The following is a 27,122-nucleotide window of genomic DNA, read 5'->3' as shown; positions in this document are numbered from 1 at the left end:
GTAGCTAGGACTACAGGAGTGAGCCACTGGTGTCTGACTTAAGTGGGATTTTTAAGGACATTAGACCTTTTAATCTGAATATGAAGCAGGGTCTGAATATGAGCCTGAGGTTAGAGAGGTGAGTTCTATTCTGCATTGGGATATGAGGAACAATGCAACCAAATCATCAAAAGGCCAGCTCTGTTAAATTAGAAGAGATGTAAACAAAAGGAACAAAAGGTGCTTGGTTTACTAAATGCAGAAAAAGCCTCTCAACTCCATGGCCACAGCAGGTGGCCCTGGATGCAAATACTGGCTCCATTGAAATAGCTCCATTTGGTTCCAAGCATCTCCATCACCTTCATCTGTGCCTGAGTCCTGGGACATCAGGGAGAAGTGGGAAGGGGACTGGAAGAGATGTTGCCTTTCATTACCAATGATGGAAATCCCTACAACTGGAACTGGCTCCTCAGCATCTGGCAGGGCCTGGCAGGGACCCTTAGAGTTTGTTGTGCCAGGAATGATAGCAGGAGGGCTCTCTGGAGTCATCTCAGCAACGGTATATCTTAGCACTGCAGCACTGCGGCTGTGTCAAACATGGCCTCTGCAGTGTGGTCTACCTCCCTCCCCCACTTGCCCACACCCCTCACTCAGCTGCTCAGTGTCCTTGGTTACCGAACAGCTCCCTTGGTTACCCAGAAAGCTCCCTCCTAGATTTTCCATTGCCTACTTTATTCACCCTACCTTCAAAATGTACCTGCTCTGCAAACCCTCCACCCCCACTTCTCTCCAAGCAACCAATCAGATGGATTAATCCGCATGCACTAAGGGCAGTGCTTAGAAAGAAGTGGGGGGGGGGTGAGGAGGGGGGGGCGGATCTCAAAACAAACTACACAGTGGTTGCTTAGACACAGGGCAGTGAGGCTTGCACAGAAGAGCAAGGCACAAGCTGTGCTCTCCCAGAGGTCTGGCCCCAGCTCCTTTTCTTCCTCTCCCTGTAGGAAAGGGGATACTTTTTCCTTCCCTGTCCCTCTTCCCATTTTCCAGAAGACCAATTACATCCAAATGTAGACAGAGTTTACTCCAGCAGAGGCTGGGTAGGCCAGGGAACAGTGGTCTTTGCAGTGGTCAAAGTAGCAATATTGTGACAGGGAGTGGGCAGTGATAGGGCCTTTAGTGATTATAGAACAATGTTAAGAACCAAGTCAGAAAAAAGCTCCAAAGCAAGATCCTCAGGCATCCGGGTCCTGCCTCTGCCCACAACAGAATCATACTTGTTTGGAATGGCAGTTCTCTTTCCAGGGCAGAGATCCATCTTCCTTCTACTTGCTAAGATTTTTCTCCTTGCATCTTGCTGTCCTGACTAGCTGTGTGACCTGAGAGAAGGCACTTCCCTTCTCTATAAAATGACAAGCTTGGACAAATCACTAAAGACTTTTCTGGCTCTGAGGCTCAGTGATCTCAAAACATTGCCTGCTGGCTCAAGGAAATCAGTGCCTGAGCCAAGCTTCCCACGTCTAAGCTCCCTGCTCATTGTCCTTACTATTTAGCAAGGAAACCTCCTTCCAGCTGCCCCCACCCAGCCCCTACCCGGAGCCAGGCCTCCAACTCTGCCCCACCCCTCTCAGCTGCTGAAGCTCAGCCTCTTCCCAGTTCACATTGGGATGTGGGACCCAGGCCAGGGGAACTAGGCAGGCAGAAAATTGGGTCAGGCCTGTGCTGGGGGTAAGGGGTCCAAGGAGCAGTAGCTTCAGGAGCCAGGAGAGCACTGCAGGTAGCCAGGACCGTGTCTGCTTGAGGTCACAGCGGTGGTCGTGGTCACTTTGCTGTCCAGCCACCTGTGGAATGTGAGGCCTGGCCTGGGAGATATTTTTGCTGCAGGGAGCCACCCCGCCCCCTGGAACTCAGACCCTGCACACTCCATGCCACAACAATGACGACCACTTCCAATTGTTTCCTAACTGGACGGGGAGGGGGGGCACTGTTGGGCTGTGGGGGGAGGGGGGAAGCTGGGGGGGGAATGCTTTTAGTGACAACAGCCCTTTCTAAATCTGGCTAGGGACTGGGTGCAGCTGGGGGTGGGGGTACCCTGCTGCTCCATATATACAGCCCCTGAGACCAGGTCTGACTCTCAGCTCTCTCCTGCTGTTTCTTGCTTTGCTGCTCTCAGGTAGGAGCGGAAGCTAGAAGCCTTTCTTTTGGGATGAGGGGCTCCTGGTTTAGGAAGTGGTTCCCCTAGGACTTCATGTAGAACACAGGTCGTCAGTGAGCACACAGGTGCAGATCTAAACATGTATGTTTATGTCATGGGAGTGTGGAGGCTCATGTGCTTCTGGGGATGGAGAAATACATATCAAAGCATATGAGACCAGAATGCATTAGTGGAATGTGTGTGTGTGTGTGTGTGTGTGTGTGTGTGTGTGTGTGTGTGTGTGTGTGTGTACAAGCACATGAATGATTTGAATGTAAAGAGGGATATGTGCCTTACTACCTAAGATACTAATAAGCAAGAAATATGCATTTGTCATCATGCCTGAAGGCAAGCAGGTCCTTTGCAGAGGAGAGAAGGAAAAGGATGGCAGAAAATGATTGTGTAGGATGTGTGTGGGCTTATAAACTAGCTCTGTGTGGTTGGAATATGTCCCTGCACATGGAAATTGTGATTGTTAGAGTGTGTGGAGGACTCCCAAGAAAAGTGGGTGTGGGGATGTCCCAGGTCCTTGTGTACTGAAGACTATTCAGCCATGGGAGCCTGTGATACAATTCACATGAGTAAATGTGCAATTGTGCCAAGGGATAGCGAGCAACTCATGTTTGCGTGTGATGTATGTGTGAGTAGCAGGCAAGAATGTGTTAAGTCAGAGGATGTGTTGAGCCTGGCATTGTGTATTGGTGGCCTAGGTGAGGAGACCCACAGTGTCTCCTTGTTGAGAATGTCCATAAAATCTGACAAAATGGAGATAGGGTAGAAAATAAATGGTTCTGAAGTTATGAAGTGAGGTCAAGTCTTGGCTCTACCATATATTGTTTTGTGCTTTTGAACAAGCCACTTAACCTTGATTTCCTCATCTGTCCATGTCTTGAGGACTGAGGAAGAGAATGTGTGTGGAATGACTGTGACTAGAAAGCATTGAAGGAAAAGTCTCATTAGACAGGAATCAGCAAGAGTAGCAAAGATTGGGGTTCACAGTCCATCAGAGTCCAGGAAACGGCTACACCTAGTTCCTGGATGAAAAGGAAATAGTGTTTGGAAAGAGAGAAAGAGGGTGATATAGAGAAGCTGATCATCATTTCTAAATTGTTCCTGAGTGTGAGATGGGGTAGGCTGCTACAGGACAGAACCAGAGGGGAGAAAGGTAACACCAGTCAGATTGGGCCATAGCCTGGCCTGACACAGCCTCTTCCCTTCTCCAGGTCCACTGCAGGCTTGGGCCCACTTCTTCATCTCTAGATACATTGAGAAACCGAGGTATGAAAAGCTACAGTGTAGTGATTTGGGGGAGATTGGACATGATAGCCCCCAAAGCCAGACTGAGGAACCTAGTTTTTCTCTTGCCTTGGGGACAATCTCTTGGCTACCAAAAGCTCCTTACCTGGAACCTAATGAGGAGAATAGTGACTAGTGTGGGTCAGAGATCCATACAGTCAAATTCCTCCTTTTACCAGAAGCCTAAGACACTCCTGCCTCCCCCAGGCTGCTCTCTGGTTAAAGGACAAGGTCAAAGAACTTGCTGGTAACTTCTCTTAAGTCCTAAGCCTAGGGCTAGGTTTAGGGGCTCCCACTGAAGAGGAGAGCTCAAAGAGAGGGGTCCTATGAACACTAGGCTGACCTTGGCTTTTCCTGCTCACTCCAGGTACAACGATGGCAGATGCAGAAATGGCAGCCTTTGGGGCTGCTGCCCCCTTCCTGCGCAAGTCAGAGAAGGAGAGGCTGGAAGCCCAGACCAGGCCCTTCGACCTCAAGAAGGATGTCTTTGTGCCTGATGACAAAGAAGAATTTGTCAAGGCCAAAATTGTGTCTCGAGAGGGTGGCAAAGTCACCGCTGAGACTGAGAATGGCAAGGTGGGTGGCAGGACTGGTAGGAGGAAGGGGCCATCCCAGAAAATCTGCACACCCAGGAAGCCCAAAGAGGGTACACACAAGATTTAGCTACATACATCTAAGACGATTTGATCTCTGGTCTCCTTCCCTTGGAGTGCTGGGGCAGTAGGGGTGGGGGGTGAGGTTGGGGTGATCAAGCCCTCGAAGAAGTCCTTTTCGTTCCCCACAAGCAGTCTCTGCTCTCTGTGAGATCCCAGTTCCTCCTCTGCTCAACCCTGATATCCTGTAACTCTCTCTACTCCTTTCCCTATTGAGGGATGAAGGCAAACACAGGGTGACTTGGGGGGCTTTGCAGACGGTGACGGTGAAGGAGGACCAGGTGATGCAGCAGAACCCACCCAAGTTCGACAAGATCGAAGACATGGCCATGCTGACCTTCCTGCACGAACCTGCAGTGCTATACAACCTCAAGGAGCGCTACGCCTCTTGGATGATCTATGTGAGACCCCTTGGGCCATACCCCAAAGCCAAGAAGTCTGCTTTTTGTGCCCAGGCAGTGTGGCACTGTGTACTCCCTGACCTACTACATCCTTGGCTGGGGTCTAACACCCTAGGGGCTGCATGACTCAAAATAGGAGCATCCAGGCATTTGCTTTTTCCTTCTTCTCCTGGAAGGAATTTGCCATCCCTTCCCATATGTTACCAACAATCCATTTTCCCTTCTCTATCTCCTAGACCTATTCAGGCCTCTTCTGTGTCACTGTCAACCCTTATAAGTGGCTGCCAGTGTACAATGCCGAGGTGGTGGCTGCTTATCGGGGCAAGAAGAGAAGTGAGGCCCCGCCGCACATCTTCTCCATCTCAGACAATGCCTATCAGTACATGCTGACAGGTGAGCCTGGCACCTGATGGTGTCCCCTCTGCCCACTACCCACCTGGGCCTCGGTCCTCACCCCATTGTCTCTTCTCTTTTCCCTTCCAGATCGGGAGAACCAGTCCATCCTTATCACGTGAGCATTTCCTTCTAGAATTCCTGATCATCCTTCCCCACTCTCTAAATACATACCAGCAGGTACCCAGACTCCTACACATATGCCTGTGGTCCTCTTCCCTTTCTCTTTCATGCCCATCTCTTCTTTACTCTTAGATCTTTGTCCTAACCCTTCTTTTTCTAGATGCTCACTATTCTTCTCCACTCTCCATCCATTTCTTCCCCCCCATCTCCTTCACTTCCTCTTCTCCAACTCTTCACCCATAATCCCATTATCCACATGTCTTCTTTACATCTTCATCTTTCCCTTTAGAAACTTTCCTTGTTCTCCCAGCCCCACCCACTCTTTTCCAAAATACCCCCGGTCTCTCTCCAGTGATTCACCTAGACTACCAAACATAAGCTCAACCGACCAAACTATGCCTTCTTATAGTATCCTTTCTGCTTGCTCTCTCTGACCCCATGTATGTCCAAAGACTGCTATGTGTTTGGGTGCATATTTTCTGACCACATCTGGTTCAGGGTTCCTACTCTTGAGTATGACAGACCTTATCTTCTCACTTGAGACTTGTTGGGCTTAAGCAATGTTATTCACTGCTTAATCAGCCTCTGGCTATATCCACAGCGGAGAATCCGGAGCTGGGAAGACTGTTAACACTAAGAGAGTCATCCAGTACTTTGCTGTTATCGCCGCCATCGGGGACCGCAGCAAGAAGGACCAGACCCCAGGCAAGGTAGGCCTGCTGTTCTCCAAGGGCCTGTTCCTCAGAAAGGGAACAGGAAGCTCTCTCACCTGCTATTTTTCTTGAATTCTGCAGGGCACCCTAGAAGACCAGATAATCCAAGCTAATCCTGCTCTGGAGGCTTTTGGCAATGCCAAGACTGTTCGGAATGACAATTCCTCTCGCTTTGTGAGTGTTCTTTGTACATGAGCTTGGGACTTGAGCTGACTCGGGGTGGGTCTCACATGTGAGCTTTCTTCTCAATTCATCATCGCCTTCTTCCATCTCTTCAGGGAAAATTTATTCGAATTCATTTTGGGGCGACTGGAAAGTTGGCATCTGCAGACATAGAGACCTGTGAGTTCCATGAATCTGCTAGAGCTTAGCTTGAGCTCACCCTGTTCTCTATCAGCTTATATCAATAATTCTCTTTTCCTTTCACTAAATGTCCCCTCCTTCCCCCACCTCCATTCTCTCCTCTCATCCTTTCTCTCTGTCCGTACATTTGTCTTTCTAAGACTTCCTTAGATCTTTCTCTATATTTGCCCCTGTACATTTCTTAGGTTTTTCTCTAAGATGATCTCTGTCCTTTTGGGGTGCTGCCTCCATCTCTGTGTATGATCTATCTCTGTCTATGTATTTAGTCTCTATCTCTATATTTTGCTTGCTACATTTCTCATTCATTTTCCTCTGTTACCTTGTACCCAAATATTAACTTGTACATCCTCTCCTTTGATCGGCAGACCTTCTGGAAAAATCCAGAGTTATTTTCCAGCTGAAAGCAGAAAGAGATTATCATATTTTCTACCAAATCCTGTCGAACAAAAAGCCTGAGCTGCTGGGTGAGTCAGAGCCACCAACTGAGACAGCTATTTCCATGGCAACCTGATCCCTGTTGCTTGTGGCTAGATTCTGGTTAGCATGTCTTGGGCTTTATGGCACTGCTGGATTCAGTTCTGTGGGGAGTGAAGCAAATCAAGCCCTGTTTGTGTCCTATTGGACCCAATGTGCTATGGCTAGTAGGCTCATGAGAGATGGGGTTGTGTCACATCTGAACCATATTTTTTCCCTTAGACATGCTGTTGATTACCAACAACCCCTATGATTATGCATTCATCTCCCAAGGAGAGACCACTGTGGCATCAATTGATGACTCTGAAGAGCTCATGGCCACTGATGTAAGTGTGTGAGGCCTAGTCAGAAGGTGGAAGGTGGGGGGCACATGGGGCCAGTTGAAAGGCAGAGCTAAGATACTGATTGTCTCATTTTTAAAGTATTATGGCACTACCAGAGAGCTAATGTACACTATGAGCAGGGTAGGCTGGGATGTAAATAAGCAAGACTAGCCTGTATTTGGTATTCAGCCAAACCAGAGAGTACTGAAAACCATGAACAGAGAGATGGACAAGACAAGAAATAAAGCATCACTAAAATAGAGACAGGAAGAAGAGACATGCAGGGGTGTCTAACCATGAGGCCAACGTAGGCTGTAAAGTAGAGGATAGATACAGAAAGGGATGGAAGGCCAGGCAAGAAAAGCAAGTACAGGGACTAGAAATATAAACACATATGCCAGAGCAGCTCCAGAAAACAGCTATGACCTCTTATAGCAGGCAAGACACAGGCAGCATCCTGCTCTTGCATCTTCCATCTTTGTTTTTGGAGTCCTCCCATGGGATATAGGAGTCTCAGAGCCCATAAGGACCAAGGAGATTTAGGCTTTCTGATTTATGGTACTGGGGCTTGAATTCAGGCCTGGATGCTGTCCTTTGGCTTTTTCGCTAAAGGCTAGCACTCTACCATTTGGGCCATACCTCCAGAAGTAGCTTTTTAGTGGTTAGTTGGAGATAAGAGTCTCATGTACTTTTCTGTCTGGGCTGGTTTTGAATCTTGATCATCAGATGTCAGCCTCCTGAGTATCTAAGATTATAAGCATGAGCCACTGGTGTCCAGTCTGGTCATTCTTCTTTTTTTGGAATTCTCTGACATGGGTCTGCCTACAGAGTGCCTTTGATGTGCTGGGCTTTACTCCAGAGGAAAAGAACTCTATTTACAAGCTGACAGGCGCCATCATGCACTTTGGAAACATGAAGTTCAAACAGAAACAGCGGGAGGAGCAGGCAGAGCCAGATGGCACTGAAGGTGAGAGGCAGGAAAGATGGGAAACACCTGTTAAGTCAGGGATGACCACATCTGCAGGTCAGTAATCCCTTTACCGACATTATTACTTGTGTTTCCTTCCAGAGGCTGATAAATCAGCCTATCTAATGGGGCTGAACTCAGCTGACCTGCTCAAGGGACTGTGCCATCCTCGAGTGAAAGTGGGCAATGAATATGTCACCAAGGGGCAGAATGTCCAGCAGGTAAGCCATCTTCAGAAGATAAATGGGTGGAGTGAGTAATCAGAGCACGGTAAAGGTTGGTGCCTTTAAATTCATTCTTCCCAAGGTCTTATTATCTGAATCTCTTCCCTGCAATGCTGACACCGATGGTTACCTTGCAGGTGTCCTATGCAATTGGTGCACTGGCCAAGTCAGTGTACGAGAAGATGTTCAACTGGATGGTGACACGCATCAATGCCACCCTAGAGACCAAGCAGCCACGCCAGTACTTCATAGGAGTCCTCGACATTGCTGGCTTCGAGATCTTTGATGTGAGTTGGGAGCCCTGGCCATGGGAAAACACTGACTCACTTACACGTTCAGTCATTGGTGGAGGACTAGCCATGGGCCAGTATGGGTTGCAGTGGGGATCATGACAGAGGCCTTTGTCCTCCCTGCCTCAGAGAAGCCCTCTCTCTCCTGTCCTGGCCTGGGAGGAGACCAGACACAGCCCTGAAGGACCTGGCCAAGTGTGGCACAGACCTGGACTGTCCCCGGGGCCCCCCAGACACTGCCTGCCTGACCTGCTGTCCCTCTGTCTCTGCCACAGTTCAACAGCTTTGAGCAGCTGTGCATCAACTTCACCAATGAGAAGCTGCAGCAGTTCTTCAACCACCACATGTTCGTGCTGGAGCAGGAGGAGTACAAGAAGGAGGGCATCGAGTGGGAATTTATTGACTTTGGCATGGACCTGCAGGCCTGCATTGACCTCATTGAAAAGGTGCTGCCCTGCTGTGTCATCTGAGCCCTCCACTACATTCCCATATGAACTTCTCTGATACAATGGACCCCTCTCCCTCTGGGGAATGTGATCCAAATAACAAAAGTGGGGTTAAAAAATCCCAGGCCCTAGTTTTCAGAGTTCTGTGTTGTCTTGAGCATCCAAGATAGCGTGCTGACAGTTGAGATTCCAGGAGCTTTAAGAGTGGACTCAGAGAGGGTGGGTGTCTATAGGAGGATTCCCACTAGCATGTTCACTGGCCCTGATTTACAAGGGACAATGCATATATCGCCAACAGGCACATTTCCAAAGATCAGGAAATGTGAAGGCAGTGTGAGATATCATAAAAGCATACCTATTTTCAATCACCATTGCAGGCATCTGAATGATGCAGAGCTGTGTAAAGCATCAATAGCAGCCACAAATCTGGACTTTCATAAAGGTCCCTCTATCATAAACAAAATCCCCACCTGTCAAGCCCTGTGGCTCATGCCTGTAATCCTAACTAGGCTGTGATCAGAGGAGAATTGTGGCTCCCAGCCATCCCAGGCAGAAATGTCTATGGGACTTTTATCTCCAATTAACTTGCCAAAAATCAGAAGGAGAGGTGTGGCTCAACTGGTAGAGCACCAGTCTTGAGTGAAAAAAGCCAAATGAGAGTTCAAGGCCCTGAGTTCCAGCTAGTATGCTCTCTCTCTCTCTCTCTCTCTCTCTCTCTCTCTCTCTCTCTCTCTCTCTCTCTCTCTCTCTCTCTCTCTCTCTGTTTCTGTCTCTTACCTCTTTCTTTCTCTCTCCTCCCCCGCCCTGTCTCTCTCTCACACATATACATCTCTACCTGTGAAAGGCTTGAGGATACATATCAGTAGAAAATTATCCTCAAGAGCTGAGTAGCTAAGACCTTAATCCCCAAGGATTGGGGATTGACTGTAGAGCAGAATCCATCTCTACCTGTGTGAAGCAGTCAGTGATGCTCTCTCCCCTCCACTCTCAGCCCATGGGCATCATGTCCATCTTGGAGGAAGAGTGCATGTTCCCCAAGGCCACTGACATGACCTTCAAGGCCAAGCTGTATGACAATCACCTGGGCAAGTCCAACAACTTCCAGAAGCCCCGCAATGTGAAAGGGAAACAAGAAGCCCATTTCTCCTTGGTGCACTATGCTGGCACTGTAGACTACAACATCCTGGGCTGGCTGCAGAAAAACAAGGACCCACTCAACGAGACAGTGGTGGGCTTGTACCAGAAGTCCTCCCTCAAGCTGCTCAGCAATCTATTTGCTAACTATGCTGGGGCTGATGCACGTAAGTAGAGACTTAATCCCCTGTAGGTTTCCTGTCATAGTTCTGAGGCAGGTCAAGTCCTCTGCCCACCACTTCCCTGTCAGATCATATCCAGGAATAGACGGCTCAGTGGGGATAGAACTGGATGAAGACACTGGGGCTGTGACACTGAGGACCTGTACCTAGAAGCTAAAAACCAGTGGGATATGATGAAAGGCCATGGTCCTCCCTTCCTCATCCTTGTCCTCCCACATGCCCACTGAGGCTCCTTCTACTGACTTTCTCTCCACAGCTGTTGACAAGGGCAAAGGCAAGGCCAAGAAAGGCTCATCTTTTCAGACTGTGTCAGCTCTGCACAGAGTGAGTATGTGGTCCCAAACCAGCATGGCTCCTGATTCATTCCAGTCACCCAATTCCAACTCAGCCCTGGCCTTACCCTGCCTTGTTTTGTCCATTCTTGTATTTTCCCACTCCCAGTGTTCTCAGTCCAGTGTGTGTGTGTGTGTGTGTGTGTGTGTGTGTGTGTGTGTGTGTGTGTGTGTGTGTGTGTGTGTGTGTGTGCGCACACACGTGTTGTGTGCGTGCGTGCCTGCCTGCCTGCCAGTACTGGAGTTAGAACTCATGGCCTGGGTACTGTCCCTTAGTTTTTTCACTCAAAGATGATATTCTAACAAGTGAGCCACACCTCCATCTCTGGCTCTTTGCTGGTTAGAGATAAGAGTTTCATGGGAAATGAAGCTATGGCTCAAAGTGGTAGAACACTAGCTTTGAGCAAAAAAGCTCAGAGACAGTGCTCAGGCCCTGAGTTCAGCCCCACAACAGACAAAAAAATAGAATTTCAAGTCAGGCACCAGTGGCTCAAGCCTGTAATCCTAGCTACTGAGGAGGCTGAGATCTGAGATCACGGTTCAAAGCCAGCCTGGGAAGGAAAGTCCATGTGACTTTTATCTCAAATAAAATACTCAGGAAAAGCTAGAAGTGGTGCTGTGGCTCAAGTGGTGGTTTGCTAGCCTTGAGCAAATAAAGAAACTCAGGGACAGTGCTTGGGCCCAGAGTTCAAGCCCCAAGGCCATGAAAAAAACAAAAGACTTTCATAGACTCCTGCTCAGATGGCTTTGAACCATAATCCTCAGATCTTAGCCTCCTGAGTAGCTAGGATTATAGGCATGAGCCACCAGTGCCCAGCTGTTTCAGTCCATTTTTGATTCTTTTCACTCTTTGCTTTTCCTTCCCTCCATCTCCTGGCTTCTAGTTCATGTCCCACCACATCTCTTCTCATTTCCTACCTGCCATCCAGCCTCTCTCCCCTCACCCATGTCTTTTGTCTTTTATTTATTTTTCCCCCTTGCTTTTTTCTGCAACAGGAAAATCTGAACAAGCTAATGACCAACTTGCGTTCCACCCATCCTCACTTTGTGCGTTGCATCATCCCTAATGAGACAAAGTCTCCAGGTGAGCCCAGAACTGGATGACCACTGCCCTGGGAACAGGGTCTTCTTAACCCACCTCCTAATCTATGCCAGGTGGTTTCCAAATCACATTCTTATCCCCATGAAGTTTCCTAAATCGCCTCCTCCCAGTGTTACCTCACATTTGGAATGTGTACCTCAGGGACCTCCCGCTCATAGGTGATTTATAATCCCTAATTAGATACACAAGGAATGGTGTGTGTGTGTGTGTGTGTGTGTGTGTGTGTGTGTGTGTGTGTGTGTGTGTGTGTGCGCGCGCGCGCGTGCACACATGCTGCTTCTAAGGCTTGAACTCAGGGTCTGGGTACTGTCTTTAAGCTTTCTGATCAAAGCTAGTGCTCTGCCAGTTGACCACAGCTCCACTTCTGGCTTTTTGGTTGTTAATTAGAGATAAGAGTCTATGGACTTTGCCTCAAACCACAATCCTCAGATTTCAGCTGCCTGAGTAGCTAGGATTACAAGCGTAAGCTACTAGCACTCAACTATACACACACACACACACACACACACACACACACACACACACACACACACACACACACACACACACACACACACACACACACACACACATTACCAATCCTAGGGCTTGAACTCAGCATCTTGTCCCTGTCTCTGAGCTGCTTCTGTTCAAGGCTAGTACTCTACCACTTGAGCCACAGTGCCACTTCTGCCTTTTCTGAGTAGTTTATTGGAAATAAGAGTTTCACACTTTCCTATCCTGGCTGGCTTCAAACCACAATCCTCAGATCTCAGCCTTCTGAGTAGCTAGGATTATAGATGTGAGCCACTGGCGCCCTGCTATCTATCTATTTTTTGATTGACAAGGCGATAGAGGCTCAGGGATCTGGCTTCAACTCTGGCTCTCATCTTTTGTGTGCATGTGAGTGTGTGTGTTTATGTTGGTAGTTGGACTTGAACTCAGAGTCTGGGAGCTATCCCTTAGCTTTTTCAATCAAGGCTGGAACTCTTCTACTTAAACCACATCTCCACTTTCAGATTTTTGGTGGTTAACTGAGATAAGAGTTTCACAGACTTTCCAGCCTACACTGGCTTCAAAACTCAATCCTCAGATGTCAGACTCCTAAGTAGCTAGGATTATAAGCATTAACTACTGGCACCTGGCTCTGATTCTCATCTTGATCAGCTTAGTGGGCAATTCACTTAACCCTAATGGCCTTACCTTACTCATTTAGAAATAGCTGTATGTAACTATCCCAAATACCACCATATAAAATAAGAAATCCTTTTAGTTACTCTTAAAAGTGTAGCTACAGCTGGGCACCAGTGGCTCACAGCTACTCAGGAGGCTGAGATCTGAATCATCATCCAAAGCCAGTCCAAGCAGGAAAAAAAAACAACCCATTCAATTCCTATCTCTAAATAAGCACCAAAAAGCTGGAAATGGAGTTGTGGCACAAGTGACAGAGTGCTAGCCTTGAACACAAAATCTCATGGATAGCATCCAGGCTGAGTCAAATCTAAGGACATGCACACACGCACACGCACGCACACACACACACACACACACACACACACACACACACACAAGCATGACTATAAAAATTAAGATAAAAGCCAGGCACTGGTGACTCATGCCTGTAATCTTACCTACTCAGGAGGCTGAGATCTGAGGATCACGGTTCAAAGCCAGCCTGGGCAGGAAAGTGCATGAGACTCTTATCTCCAAAATAACCACCAGAAAACTGGAAGTGGCACTGTGGCTCAAGTGGTAGAGTGCTAGCCTTGAGCTGAAGAGCCAAGGGACAGAGCCCAGGCCCAGAATTCAAATAAATGCAAACGAATAAGTGCCAGAATCAGGATCAAACCCAAAACTTTTGATTGCTGGTCCAGTGTCTTCCCCATTCACTCCCTTCTTCCCTTGTTGCTGCAGGGGTGATGGACAACCCCCTGGTCATGCACCAGCTGCGCTGTAATGGTGTGCTGGAGGGCATCCGCATCTGCAGGAAGGGCTTCCCCAACCGCATCCTCTATGGGGATTTCCGGCAGAGGTGGGTACAGGCGCTCCCCAGGGAGCAGGGAGCAGGGGAGCCCAGGCTACCTTCATGAGGCAGGAGTCTGCAGGTGCCCCTAGGGTTTCTAAAGACAGAGCAGATCTATGCAGAAGCCTGCTGACTCCAGTCACTTCTCTGCCCAGGTATCGCATCCTGAACCCAGCGGCCATCCCTGAGGGGCAGTTCATTGACAGCAGGAAAGGGGCAGAGAAGCTGCTGGGCTCCCTGGACATTGATCACAACCAATACAAGTTTGGCCATACCAAGGTGAGAAAAGTCAGGAAACAAATTAATGAAAGGAAGAGGACTCTTATCTTTTCATTCCTCACCTCTTGACTCTATCCTATCAATCATCTTTGAGATATTCCAGAACCACATGCTACCCTTCCCCTCCAAGTAACCCTCCCTTATCTTACCTCCAGCTGTCCCTGGCCTCTTCCTTCTAATTCTTTCTTACATTGTGGTCCTTCCTAAGGTAATCCCCCTGCCTCTTTCCCTCCTGCCTTTTCCTAGTCACACTCAACATGCATCTTTTCTGCAGGTGTTCTTCAAGGCAGGGCTGCTGGGGCTGCTGGAGGAGATGAGAGATGAGAGGCTGAGCCGAATCATCACTCGCATCCAGGCACAATCCCGGGGTGTGCTCTCCAGAATGGAGTTCAAGAAATTGCTGGAACGCAGGTGGGTATCTCAAAAGGAGGGTTCCAGCATCTCTGAGGTTTGGGCTTGTTCAAGAGCAGAATCAGGAGAAAGATTTCACAGTAAAGCAGCAAGAGACCAGTTAAAGGGGGCTATATGGACAAATGAGAGTCTGCACAGTGACAGGGGTCTCAGGGAGGCTGGAATGGATGAGGGAAAGGAGGTATTACCTAGGAGTCATGACATCAGATAGAAAGGAGTCAGGAAGGCTCTCTTTCTCTCTATAGAGACTCCCTGCTGATTATCCAGTGGAACATTCGGGCCTTCATGGGGGTCAAGAATTGGCCATGGATGAAGCTCTACTTCAAGATTAAGCCGCTGTTGAAGAGTGCAGAGACAGAAAAGGAGATGGCCACCATGAAGGAGGAGTTTGGGCGCATCAAAGATGCACTAGAAAAGTCCGAGGCTCGCCGCAAGGAGCTGGAGGAGAAGATGGTGTCCCTGCTGCAGGAGAAAAATGACCTGCAGCTCCAAGTGCAGGCGGTGAGCCTCCTGGAGCCATTGTTGGCTTTTCTAACCTTGCTCTGTATACACCTCCCAGATCTGGGCCTTGTCATCTTGTCCCCTCAAAAGCAGAGGATTCTGGGATCATGGTCCCAACAACCTCCAAAGTGGTCTCAGAAAGAGAAAATGCAAAAGAACTTTTAAATTCACAATCTTCTACCTGGGTCCAGCCTGAATCCACAGCTTAGCAATGGTATGACTTTGCACAAACCACAAATCATCTTTCAGCTTTAATTTCATCATCCCTAGATGAGAAATAAAGCAGCTTGTCTCATTGGATTGTACATACCTAAAGTGCTTGGCATCAGCAAGTTCAATGGAGGAGACTAAAGAAAAAGGATGAAATAAAAACTTCTCTTTCCTTTCTTTCTTCTCCTTTCCCCAGTGCTCCCAAGTCACACTGTCCTAAAACTTTTCCTCTTGCATGCTTGACTCCACTGAGAATATGCTGGAGCTTCTCTCTGATCTGAGGGATGCTCATCTCACTTCTTGCACCTGCCAGGACAGTGACCTTGCGCTCTGGTTTACCTACCCTCTACCTCATCCATAGGAACAAGACAACCTGGCTGATGCAGAGGAGCGCTGTGACCAGCTGATCAAGAACAAGATCCAGCTAGAGGCCAAGGTCAAGGAGATGACTGAGAGGATGGAGGATGAGGAGGAGATGAATGCGGAGCTCACTGCCAAGAAGCGCAAGCTGGAAGATGAGTGCTCTGAGCTCAAAAGGGACATTGATGACCTGGAGCTGACACTGGCCAAGGTGGAGAAGGAGAAGCACGCAACAGAGAACAAGGTGAGGCCAGCTGCCTCTGACTCTAGCTCGTGTGTCCTAAGGATTCCATACCAGAGTGTGGTGATGGTCCTTGACATGGAGGACCTCATCAGTGTCTCCATGCTGGTGAATGTTGACCCTAAATGGGGTGGGCTTTTGTTCCATAGGTTAAGAACCTTACAGAAGAGATGGCTGGGCTGGATGAGATTATTGTCAAACTGACCAAGGAGAAGAAAGCTCTGCAAGAGGCTCACCAGCAGGCTCTGGATGACCTTCAGGCTGAGGAGGACAAGGTCAACACTTTGACCAAAGCCAAAGTCAAGCTAGAGCAGCAAGTGGATGATGTAAGTAGACTGAGAATGATGGGACCTAGGTATACCATATTTCTCTGTGTTCAGAAGGGTGTGTGTGTGTGTGTGTGTGTGTGTGTGTGTGTGTGTGTGTTGGATGATATTCATTCTCTAGATTCCTTCTCAAAAGGAATCTGGGGAATAGAAAAGTGGCACGATGATCGATTCTGAATTCTGAACCTAATCTCACTAATAGGGTCAATAATAGAGATGGGGACTTTCTTATTTAATTTAGCATAAGCCTACATTTCTCTGTCTTTGATTTAGAGGCTGCCTCTTAAGAACTTGACACATGTCTTTGGGAATTTAGTGAGAGCTGTTTGAGGAGGATCTTTGCACTTTTTTAGGCATGATCTTGTCCTGAGTAGCCATTATTCCCTCAGATATGTGTATATTCATTGAACTTATTGCTGTATTGTATATGCCAGTAGTAGGGCTTGAACTGAAGGCCTGAGCACTGTCTCTTAGCTTCCTCACTCAAGGCTGGCACTATATATGAGCCACATTTCCACTCTTAGCTTTTTACTGGTTACTTATAAACAAGAGTCTTATGGATTTGTTTGCTTGGGAAGGCTACAAACCTCAACCCTCAGATCTCAGTCTCCTGAGTAACTAGGATGAGCCACTGGTTCCCAGATCAATATATTGTGATTGCTACAGTATCTGTCTTAGTCCCAGATCAGGAGTTTCCTTTAGCTGGGAACTTGAGTTTATTCCATTTTGTGTCTGTACTGCCTAGCACAGAGCCTGGTACCAGTAGGTGTTTATAAAATGCTGAATGAATGAACAAAACTTTGGGATTTTGTCCCATATTTATTCAATCATTCACCAGATATTCACTGATTAATCCCTACATGATTAGAATTCTCATTGTCCCCTTCTGGAGAAGGCATCCTAAGGCTTAAACAATCTCCTTGAATCCCCTTAATGTGCAGTAACTAGGCTACAAAATCAAATTTAGGATGCTTGACCTCATGGGCATGGCTGGTCCTTCTGTCCACCAGCTGGAAGGATCCCTGGAACAGGAGAAGAAAGTACGCATGGACCTGGAGAGGGCAAAGAGGAAGCTAGAGGGTGACCTGAAGCTGACCCAGGAGAGCATCATGGACCTGGAGAATGACAAGCAGCAATTGGATGAGCGGCTAAAAAAGTACTGTACTCCCCTCTCTATCACCTCTCCTCCCTAGACCAGCAACTTGCTCTGTGATAACAGTACAAGTTAATTTGGAACCCTCTTGAGTGACAGTAACTTCATGTAGTCTCTACAAGTAGATGCTCAAACTGAAGGCAAATTTCTACAAAGGAAAAGGGCTATCTTCCTTCAACACTCATATCCCAGCTTGATGGTCCTCCCTGGCAAAAAGTAGAACTTGAATCTCCAAAGTTAGATGTCTTCCTGTTGGGACCTTGATAGGGATTAAATTAACAACACTGGTGGACCCTCTGGGAGCCCAATCACCCTCTCTTGTCTCCCTTTCCCTCTTTCTATACAGGAAAGACTTCGAGCTCAGTGCACTTAATGCCAGAATTGAGGATGAACAGGCCCTGGGCATCCAGCTGCAAAAGAAGCTCAAAGAGCTCCAGGTAAGGTCTGGGAGCCTAGATTTAGTACTAGACCCCAGGCTGGTTCTCAGGCCCACAAAGCCCCTTAATTCCAGTATACACTGCCCCCAGCCTCGCAGGAACTTACTAATGTCTATGAAGGAGACACAAAGTTAGTATAGTCTCCCCATGGAACACTCTAAGTAGGGCTGCATGATCCAAGAGACCCTGAAAAAGTTAGGCAGAAATCCTGGCTTCTTGTTTCAGCTCTGCTTTAGTTGGGTAATCAGGGAGATCTCTGGATCCCCCTATCTCCTGTGTCATCTGGTGAATTTTCAGATCCCTTCAGCTCTGATAGCCAAATTTCTGGTTCTTACCTCCAAAGTAAATATTACATTAGTTCTTTAGGAATCTGATCCAACATATTATTTTCTGATTGTAGCTTTTGCTACTTTGTCTCATTAAACTTCTTAAAACACCTAAAAACACTTTTAACTGCTTTCCTTCCAATAAAGACAATATGTAAGCTGGGTGTTGGTGGCTCACGCCTATAACCCTAGCTACTTAGAAGGCTGAGATCTGAGGATCGCAGTTTGAAGCCAGCTTGGGCAGGAAAGTCCATGAGACTTTGTTGTTGTTGTTGGTGGTGGTGGTGATAGTGGTCGTGGGGCTTAAACTCTGGGCCTGGGAACTGTCCCTCAGCAATTCAGTTCAAGGCTAGCACTCTACCCCTTGAGCCACAGCACCTTTTCCAATTTTCTGGTGCTTGATTGGAGATAGAGTCTTACGGACTTTGCTGCCTAGACTGGCTTTGAACCACAATCCTCAGATTTCAGCCTCCTAAGTAGCTAGAATTACAGGTAGGAGCCACCAGCGCCCGGCTCCATGAGATTTTTATCTCCAATTAATCACTGGAAAAGCACAGGTAGAGCTGGAGCTCAAAGTGGTAGACTGCTAGCCTTGAGCACCACCTTGAGCTTATGTACAGCACCAAGGCCCAGAGTTCAGGCCCCACAACCAACCAACAAATAAATACAATGTTCAATTCACTAGCTAAAGGAAGACTAACTCAGCTGTGTAAAACCACTTTCCCCAGAGACTCTTCAATCCTTCTCTCCTCTGGTAGAACTAAACTCACTTATTCTAACAGTCTTCTAGAGCCCAGGGGTGGAGCTCCCATGGAGGGATACCCATGATGGGTCTGAGCCCTTTGTGTCCCTGCACAGGCACGCATCGAGGAGCTGGAAGAGGAGCTGGAGGCTGAGCGCACTGCTAGAGCCAAAGTGGAGAAGCTGCGCTCAGACCTGTCTCGAGAGCTGGAGGAGATCAGCGAGAGGCTGGAGGAGGCCGGCGGGGCCACATCCGTGCAGATCGAGATGAACAAGAAGCGTGAGGCTGAGTTCCAGAAGATGCGGCGCGACCTGGAGGAGGCCACGCTGCAGCACGAGGCCACGGCGGCGGCCCTGCGCAAGAAGCACGCAGACAGCGTGGCCGAGCTGAGCGAGCAGATCGACAACTTGCAGCGGGTGAAGCAGAAGCTGGAGAAGGAGAAGAGCGAGTTCAAGCTGGAGCTGGATGATGTCACCTCCAATATGGAGCAGATCATCAAGGCCAAGGTGGGCCCTGCTCAGCCTCTGCATTCTCCCCTCTTTTTTATTCCTCAGTGGTTGGCTTTTCCCATTTCCCTTTGTCTACATAGGCCTCCAATCCTCTCCTTCCTTCCACGCCTTCCCCCCACCTTTCCCTTTAATTTCATCCTTTTTGGCCACACTCCTGGCATGAACCATATACTTACTTCCTTTCTCAGGCTAACCTGGAGAAAATGTGCCGGACCCTAGAAGACCAGATGAATGAGCACAGGAGCAAGGCTGAGGAGACCCAGCGCTCTGTCAATGATCTCACCAGCCAGCGAGCCAAGCTGCAAACAGAGAATGGTGAGCTCTGGACCTCCACGGGCTCCATCGTTGTCTCCTGCATCATACCAGCCTTGAGTGCACACATCTTACATGCACGTGCACATGCGCGTGCGCACATACCACACACACACACACACACACACACCAGTGAATAAGACCTTGGGGAATGGGAAAGGGTAGACTAAAGTGGCTGACCTTCAAGAGTTAAACTTGACTTGGTGCCTCTCCAGGGGAGCTATCTCGACAGCTGGATGAGAAGGAAGCACTGATTTCCCAGCTGACTCGAGGCAAGCTCACCTACACTCAACAGCTCGAGGACCTCAAGAGGCAACTGGAGGAAGAGGTCAAGGTGAGGCCTGGATTTGAACCATCTGACACAAGCAAGGTTTACATTGATTGATCTTGAATCTGTATTCCTTCCTTTCCCAAGAATGAGGCTTGCTCTCTAGATATTATACTCTAAGAATTCCCTCCTAAGTCTATTATCTAGGTGGAGGCTCTCTACTTTTCTGCTTTGACCCCTGAGAGAGGTAGAGAGTGAGGAGGCAGACAGAAAATTGTCTGGAAAGGAAGATAATGGCCTTGGTTGGGCACATGTATGGGATACAGAGACTGCACAAGTAGGTCCTGAGATTAGCAGCAAAATCTGTAAAAACAGAATGAAATTAAACTGGAGTCTATTCTTAGCACTTTGCTGAACTCATAAAAAAGATGTAATATGAGTTTGGGGGGTTTTGTTTGTTTTGTTTTCTTTCATACCAAATCATTGGTTAGAGCCATGGCTTAGCAGTAGAGCACCTGCCTAGACTTAGGCCCTGAGTTTAAACCTTAATACCTCTTAAAACATAAATAAAATTAAAAATTGAGGTTAGCATGAGTAAGACAAGGTTTTATCTTCAAAATAAATAAATAAAAAGTTTAAATAGGGCTGGGAAGGTGGCTCAGTGGTAGAGTGGTAGAGTGATTGCCTTGCATGCATGAGGTCCTGGGCTCGATTCCCCAGCACCACATAAACAAAAAAAGCTGGAAGTGATGCTGTGGCTCAAGTGGTAGAACTCTAACCTTGAGCTGAAGAGCTGAGGGATAGTGCCTAGGCCCAGAGTGCAGGCCCTACAACCGAAAACTAAAAATAAAAAATAAAATAAATAAACACCAGGAATCAAGACTAGCCTGCATTTTATAGCTTGGTGATCCGTGTGTGTGTGTGTGTGTGTGTGTGTGTGTGTGTGTGTGTGTGTCACTGTATGCATGAGCACATGCCATAGCTCCATTTCTGGCTCTTTGCTCATGGACTTTCCTGCCCAGTTTGGCTTTGAATTGCAATCCTCAGATCTCAGCTTCCTGAGTAGCCAGGATTACAGGTGTGAGCCACTGACCCCTAGCTGGCATGCTTGGTGTTTTGGGGGGAACCTTATGACCTCTCTGAGTCTTGGTTTCCCTCTTGTAAATAGCAGTGATCTTAATGCTTGCTGCAGTGAGATGTCCAGATCAGAGGCATGAAGACTTTATAAATAGTGCAGCACTGCATTGGCAATGTCACTCACACTCAGTAAACCCTTCCAGGTCCACTAGGGATGTAGATATAGATGAGACCAAGAGAGCATGTTGAGATTGGAGTGAAAAGATGGGCAAGGACTAGGGTGAAAAAGTAATCCATCTCCTTGCTGCCTGACTCTCTCCAGGCCAAGAACGCCCTGGCCCATGCACTGCAGTCGGCCCGGCATGACTGTGACTTGTTGCGGGAGCAGTATGAGGAAGAAACAGAGGCCAAAGCTGAGCTTCAGCGTGTACTTTCTAAGGCCAACTCAGAGGTGGCCCAGTGGAGGACCAAGTATGAGACAGATGCCATCCAGAGGACTGAGGAGCTGGAAGAGGCCAAGTGAGTCCCAGGCATCTTGACTCTGACTGAAGCTCTTTGGCAAGCAGCACCCAGCCCAGGCCTCTCCTCAGTAGTTCTCACAGAAACTTAGCTAGCATTTAACAGTACAGGAGACCCTGCCCCAGCCCTCCCTCCTGCTACTCTCAGGGAAGCTTTTTGCTCGCATTATGTTTCTCATCCGAATATAAGACGAACAAAAGGTTTGTCTGAGGGCAGAGTGCTCCCACCTGGGGCAGGGCATATGGCAGGAGAGCTGGGTATTGCAGAGACCCATGCTTTCCACTTTGCAACTGCTAGGCTGGCCCAAAAACAGAGAGATGCCACTGCATGGCCCTCCAAGGTGCCATGGGCCTTCATTCCCTACCACCAAGACCTTCTCCTCTGCCTGCCCAGCTCTTAGCCCTTAGGGCCTGTCCTCTGGCTTCTCAGTGCTCTTGAGGTTTCAAGGACTGTCTTCAGAAAAGGCTCACATGTCTTTCTCCTGTCCAAATCCACATCCTTCATCCACCCCCACCTTCTCCTACCCTGTCCCACACTCTCCTGGCAGGAAGAAGCTGGCCCAGAGGCTGCAGGATGCTGAGGAAGCTGTAGAGGCTGTCAATGCCAAGTGCTCCTCGCTGGAGAAGACCAAGCACCGGCTGCAGAATGAGATTGAAGACTTGATGGTGGACGTGGAGCGCTCCAACGCTGCTGCCGCAGCCCTGGACAAGAAGCAAAGGAATTTTGACAAGGTGGGCCCGTGGGTGGGAGCTGAAGCCAGTGTGAAGTCCCGGGGGAGCCAGAGGAGCAGTGCCAGGCCAGAGCTGCTGTCCTTGTAGACAGGGGAGGAGGGCTGAGCCCAGGCCAGGGGCCTAGGGCAACCCCTGGACGGGGGATGGACACGGGTACTTCAGTGAGCTGTGACACCCCCCCCACCCCCAGATCCTGGCTGAGTGGAAGCAGAAATATGAAGAATCCCAGTCAGAGCTGGAGTCATCACAGAAGGAGGCACGCTCCCTGAGCACAGAGCTCTTCAAGCTCAAGAATGCCTATGAGGAGTCTCTGGAGCACCTGGAGACCTTCAAGAGGGAGAATAAGAACCTTCAGGGTAGGTGGACCTGAGGCAGGGAGGAGATGCAGGAGCCATTTTTCCATGAAGGACTGCCTACAGATGGAAAGAGGGTCTGGGCAAAGAAATATGAGCCCCCTTCATACCTTTTGGATCAGCCTCCAACTGAATTAGTGTGTCCCACATACAGAGGAGATCTCCGATCTGACTGAGCAGCTGGGATCCAGTGGAAAGAGCATCCATGAGCTGGAGAAGATCCGCAAGCAGCTGGAGGCGGAGAAGATGGAGCTGCAGTCAGCCCTGGAGGAGGCTGAGGTGCCAGTGCAGGGTGGGGTGGGACCTGGAAGCCTAAGCTCTAAGTTCTGGTTCCTGTTGTCTGTTTTGCTTACTGGCTCATCCCCAGAGCCTACAAGGGTATTTTGCACAGTATCAGTCACTGAATAAAATATTTGTGGAATGAATCCATGATGCAACTCCCCCATGCAAACATTTTACCTATTGCATCTTTGACAAGTTACCATATCTGCTTGCCTCCCCTTTCTGCCTCTGCCAGCCTCTGTGTGTGTGTGTGTGTGTGTGTGTGTGTGTGTGTGTGTGTGTGTGTGTGTGTGTACGTACTCTGTGCCTGATTGCTTCTGTTTCCATAGCAACACCTCTATCTTCATTTTCTTTGTCTTCATGGCTGACTCTCTCCTGTGAGGGCCTAGACCACCATTTCTTTTTTTTTTTTGGTCGGTCATGGGGCTTGAACTCTGGGCCTGAGTGCTGTCCCTCAGCTCTTCAGCTCAAGGCAAGCGCTCTACCACTTGAGCTACAGCGCCCCTTCTGGTTTTCTGGTGGTTTATTGGAGATAGGAGTCTCACGATCTCTCCTGCCCGGGCTGGCTTTGAACCTCAATCCTCAGATCTCAGCCTCCTGAGTAGCTAGGATTACAGGCGTGAGCCACCAGCACCCGGCTAGACCACCATTTCTTAGACTTGCTTTTTTGTGTTCCTTGTACTTTCTCTTTGTTCTTCCTCTTGCTGTTTCTCTCACTGAGCCACTTTATACCATTCTTGAACTCTGTGTAGCCATGATTTGTGGACAGATCCCTGCTCCTTCGTTGGGTACTCTCTGCTTCAATCCCTTTTCCCAACCCCTCCCAGGCCTCCCTGGAGCATGAGGAAGGCAAGATCCTCCGTGCCCAGCTGGAGTTCAACCAGATCAAAGCAGAGATTGAGCGGAAGCTGGCAGAGAAGGATGAGGAGATGGAGCAGGCCAAGCGCAACCACCTTCGTGTGGTGGACTCTCTGCAGACCTCCCTGGATGCAGAGACTCGCAGCCGCAATGAGGCCCTGCGGGTGAAGAAGAAGATGGAGGGTGACCTCAATGAGATGGAGATCCAGCTCAGTCATGCCAATCGTATGGCTGCTGAGGCCCAGAAGCAAGTGAAGAGCCTCCAGAGTTTGTTGAAGGTACACAGACCCTTAGAAGCAGATCACCTTGTCCAAAGAGAGGAGTGGCTTCCATGTGATCTAGGGGTCCCCCATACCTTGCATATTGAGCTTTCCACCCACATCCAGTCCACATAGCAGCCTTGTGAAGGCACCAAGCCCAGCACAAACGCATTCTCCTGGTCTTTAGGACACCCAGATCCAGCTAGATGACGCAGTCCGTGCCAATGATGACCTGAAAGAGAACATCGCCATTGTGGAACGGCGCAACAACCTGCTACAGGCAGAGCTGGAGGAGCTTCGGGCTGTGGTGGAGCAGACTGAGAGGTCTCGGAAGCTGGCAGAGCAGGAGCTGATTGAGACCAGTGAGAGGGTGCAGCTGCTGCACGCCCAGGTGAGCAGTTCCCCTGTGCATTCCTGGAGGCAGCATGGCTTGGAGGGACTCAGCAGCTAACAGTGGGAGTTGGTCAGGGTTGCTCAGTGCCTTTCTGGCTCTGACCATTCTCGACCCCCAGAACACCAGCCTCATCAATCAGAAGAAGAAGATGGATGCAGATCTGTCCCAGCTCCAGACTGAAGTGGAGGAGGCAGTGCAGGAGTGCAGGAACGCTGAGGAGAAGGCCAAGAAGGCCATCACAGACGTGAGTCCCCTCCTGCACTTGCCCTCTCTGGAGCTGGGCAGCCAGGGCCTGAGGGCTTGACCAACCCACGAGCCCTCTCTCCTCTGCACAGGCGGCCATGATGGCAGAGGAGCTGAAGAAGGAGCAGGACACAAGCGCCCACCTGGAACGCATGAAGAAGAACATGGAGCAGACCATTAAAGACCTGCAGCACCGGCTGGATGAGGCAGAGCAGATCGCCCTGAAGGGCGGCAAGAAGCAGCTACAGAAGCTGGAGGCCCGAGTGAGGGAGCTGGAGAATGAGCTGGAGTCGGAGCAGAAGCGCAATGCAGAGTCTATCAAGGGCATGAGGAAGAGTGAGCGGCGCATCAAGGAACTCACCTACCAGGTGTGGGCCAGGCTCAGATTCTAGCCCTTGCACCATGCCCCAAGGTCACAGTGATGAGCAGCTCAAGGGCAGAGTGTGCGTGCAGTGTTTACTTTTACTTCTTCCTGTGCGAGGGCTGGAGTTTAGCTGTTGGCTCTCTGTCCCACTCTGTCTTGTCCTGGCCCAACCTTGTGTCCCCTGACTCAGAGGTCAGCCTCTAAGCCATCTAAGCCTAGGTATTTCTCCTTACCGTGCTCCCCATCTCTGAACAGAGCTCATCCATGGTTCCCCAGGAAGCAGATGTTTAGCCAGCCTTATCCCAAAAGATAACCAAAGATACACTAATGTCATTCAAACAAATCTCACAACTTCTCAGTTGCCCAGAGCGGGACAGACTCGAGCTTTTTATGGTGTGTTCTAGAGTCAGATTCTCAATTAGGATTTGTTTGCGTTCCAATCCAGCATGTCACCTCCCTATAAGTATACTTTGTCTGTAACCTAGATCAAGTCAATGTCATCTCCACCACACTTCCAGAGTGATCTTGGGCTTCAGAGCCAGGACATTTGTCCTCCACAGGATCCCAGGACTCTCAAGAGCCTGGTTCCTGACCAGGATATATAGACAATTCATTGCATACCGTCATGAATCCCTTCAGCAACTTAGATTCACTCCTGTTACACATTATATAACATATTCGCACCTTTTTAAAATAAGAAATTAGAAGAAATAAGAAATTAGAGTTTAGAGTTTAGAGACAATCAGACAGTAGATTTAGTTCAGGGTGTTGCACTCAGAGTAAAGAAGAGGAGAGGAGCAAAGGTGCAATTGGCTCACGCCTATAATCCTAACTACTCCGGAAGCTGAGATCTGAGGGTCACAGTTCAAAGCCAACCTGGGCAGGAAAGTCTGAGGAGATTCTTATCTCCAATTGACCACCAAAAAGCTGCAAGTAGAGCTGTGACTCAAGTGGTAGAGTGCTATGCCTGACCAAAACAGCTCTGGGACATTACCCATGCCCTGAGTTCAAGCCCCGGGACCTACACAGAAAAAAAAATATGATGATGATGATGATGATGATGATGATGATGATGATGATGATGATAATGATGATGATGATGGTGATGATGATGATGATGAGAAGCTGGGGTAAATTGCTGCTCCTTTGACTTCTGTCCTCCCTCTGACCTCCAGACGGAAGAAGACAGGAAGAACCTACTGAGGCTTCAGGATCTAGTGGACAAGCTACAGTTGAAGGTCAAGGCCTATAAACGCCAGGCAGAGGAGGCGGTGAGTGACCTTGCAGAGGTCAAGGCTTGTAGGAGGGATATAGGGAGGTGAGTTCCCAGGCTGAAAAGGCTGAGCGCTCAGGCTCTCATTCGTTTCATGGTCCCTCTTCCCATAGGAGGAGCAGGCCAACACCAACCTGTCCAAGTTCCGGAAGGTTCAGCATGAGCTGGATGAAGCCGAGGAGCGGGCAGACATCGCTGAGTCCCAGGTCAACAAGCTTCGAGCCAAGAGCCGTGACATTGGCACCAAGGTAAGCTCTTCCTCACCAAGCTTCACTTGTCACCTCCCATGGCAGACACACACACACACCACATCAGCCTCAGACAGGGCACCCTCACGTCAAAGATGCCTCCATTTCATTTATTCCCCATTTGAACCACTAAGCCCCAGAAGCCAAGGTAATTGAGTTCTAATTGATTTCTAAGATTCTTCCTGGCTTCCACTGATTGTGAATCCCAGCAAAAACAAAAATCTGATAAGATCCTGATTTTTAAAAGACCCATTGTATCCCAAATTGCTCCCCAGGACCAGTTTCTACTTCCCTACTCACTTAATTTTGGCTTCTACTCTTGCAACTCAGACATCAAATGGATATTACCTGCCTTCACTCACCCAGGCAGCTTCCCTTTGGATCCACTTCACAGTCTTAGCTTCCAGGACTTTTCCCCTCTACACTGGTCCCTCAATATCTACTCCTCCCCATGGGATCTTTCCATCAGACCACAGGGGATGTGTTTTCCCCATGGGGTGCCCCATCACCTGTTTTCTGGGCCCTGCCCCTATAACATATTTCTCTCCAGAGCTGATTTGGGCTTTGTTTTCCTTTTAAAGGGCTTGAATGAGGAGTAGCTCTGCCACATGTTGATCTACCCCTCCCTGAAGTTGCCAATGAAGACCTCCAACCTGGCACCTTTATAACAACAGTTCCCTGGAGGAAGCAGAATAAAGTAATTTTCCTTGAAGCAAGATCCTGCCTCTGGACTTTTATTCACTGCCTGCCAGTCCTAGGAGTGGGTCCTTGGGTTGGAAAATGGAGCTCTAGAAGAAGAGGAGCCATTTCAAAAGCCAGACTAAGAGGCCTCCCCAGGAACCCTGTAATAGATCTGA

The 27,122-nt window shown here is 48.8% G+C and overlaps 1 protein-coding gene across 1 annotated transcript; it reads left to right on the top strand.

Annotated features, from left to right (window-relative positions):
• The first annotated feature begins 2,130 nt into the window (after positions 1-2,130).
• LOC138829220 (myosin-7) lies at positions 2,131-26,981 on the top strand. Its single transcript, XM_070025441.1, has 40 exons — positions 2,131-2,149; positions 3,394-3,448; positions 3,834-4,042; positions 4,377-4,520; positions 4,757-4,913; positions 5,004-5,031; positions 5,638-5,746; positions 5,831-5,923; positions 6,028-6,091; positions 6,478-6,576; positions 6,809-6,912; positions 7,738-7,876; positions 7,979-8,097; positions 8,238-8,387; positions 8,666-8,836; positions 9,828-10,137; positions 10,409-10,476; positions 11,481-11,568; positions 13,480-13,597; positions 13,744-13,867; positions 14,142-14,278; positions 14,524-14,779; positions 15,351-15,593; positions 15,740-15,916; positions 16,927-17,072; positions 17,416-17,506; positions 18,691-19,080; positions 19,272-19,398; positions 19,611-19,729; positions 21,063-21,259; positions 21,807-21,990; positions 22,181-22,346; positions 22,498-22,622; positions 23,453-23,761; positions 23,931-24,134; positions 24,256-24,381; positions 24,473-24,748; positions 25,920-26,015; positions 26,131-26,265; positions 26,847-26,981. The coding sequence occupies exons 3-40, from the start codon at positions 3,842-3,844 to the stop codon at positions 26,862-26,864; spliced, it is 5,808 nt and encodes a 1,935-aa protein (XP_069881542.1). The 5' UTR covers positions 2,131-2,149; positions 3,394-3,448; positions 3,834-3,841; the 3' UTR covers positions 26,865-26,981.
• Positions 26,982-27,122: the final 141 nt, after the last annotated feature.

This window comes from Dipodomys merriami, unplaced genomic scaffold (assembly GCF_024711535.1).
Source record: "Dipodomys merriami isolate MVZ:Mamm:240054 unplaced genomic scaffold, mDipMer1.0.p SCAF_1, whole genome shotgun sequence".
Lineage (NCBI taxonomy): Eukaryota > Metazoa > Chordata > Mammalia > Rodentia > Heteromyidae > Dipodomys > Dipodomys merriami.
This window is presented reverse-complemented; position numbering and strand designations above follow the sequence as displayed.

Excerpts from the sequence above, each read along its gene's own strand:
- LOC138829220 (XM_070025441.1), top strand. The coding sequence starts at position 3,842 with ATGGCAGATGCAGAAATGGCAGCCTTTGGGGCTGCTGCCCCCTTCCTG. Across the intron at positions 15,917-16,926 it reads TAGAGCAGCAAGTGGATGAT|CTGGAAGGATCCCTGGAACA; the intron begins GTAAGTAGACTG and ends TCTGTCCACCAG. Across the intron at positions 19,730-21,062 it reads AACTGGAGGAAGAGGTCAAG|GCCAAGAACGCCCTGGCCCA; the intron begins GTGAGGCCTGGA and ends GACTCTCTCCAG.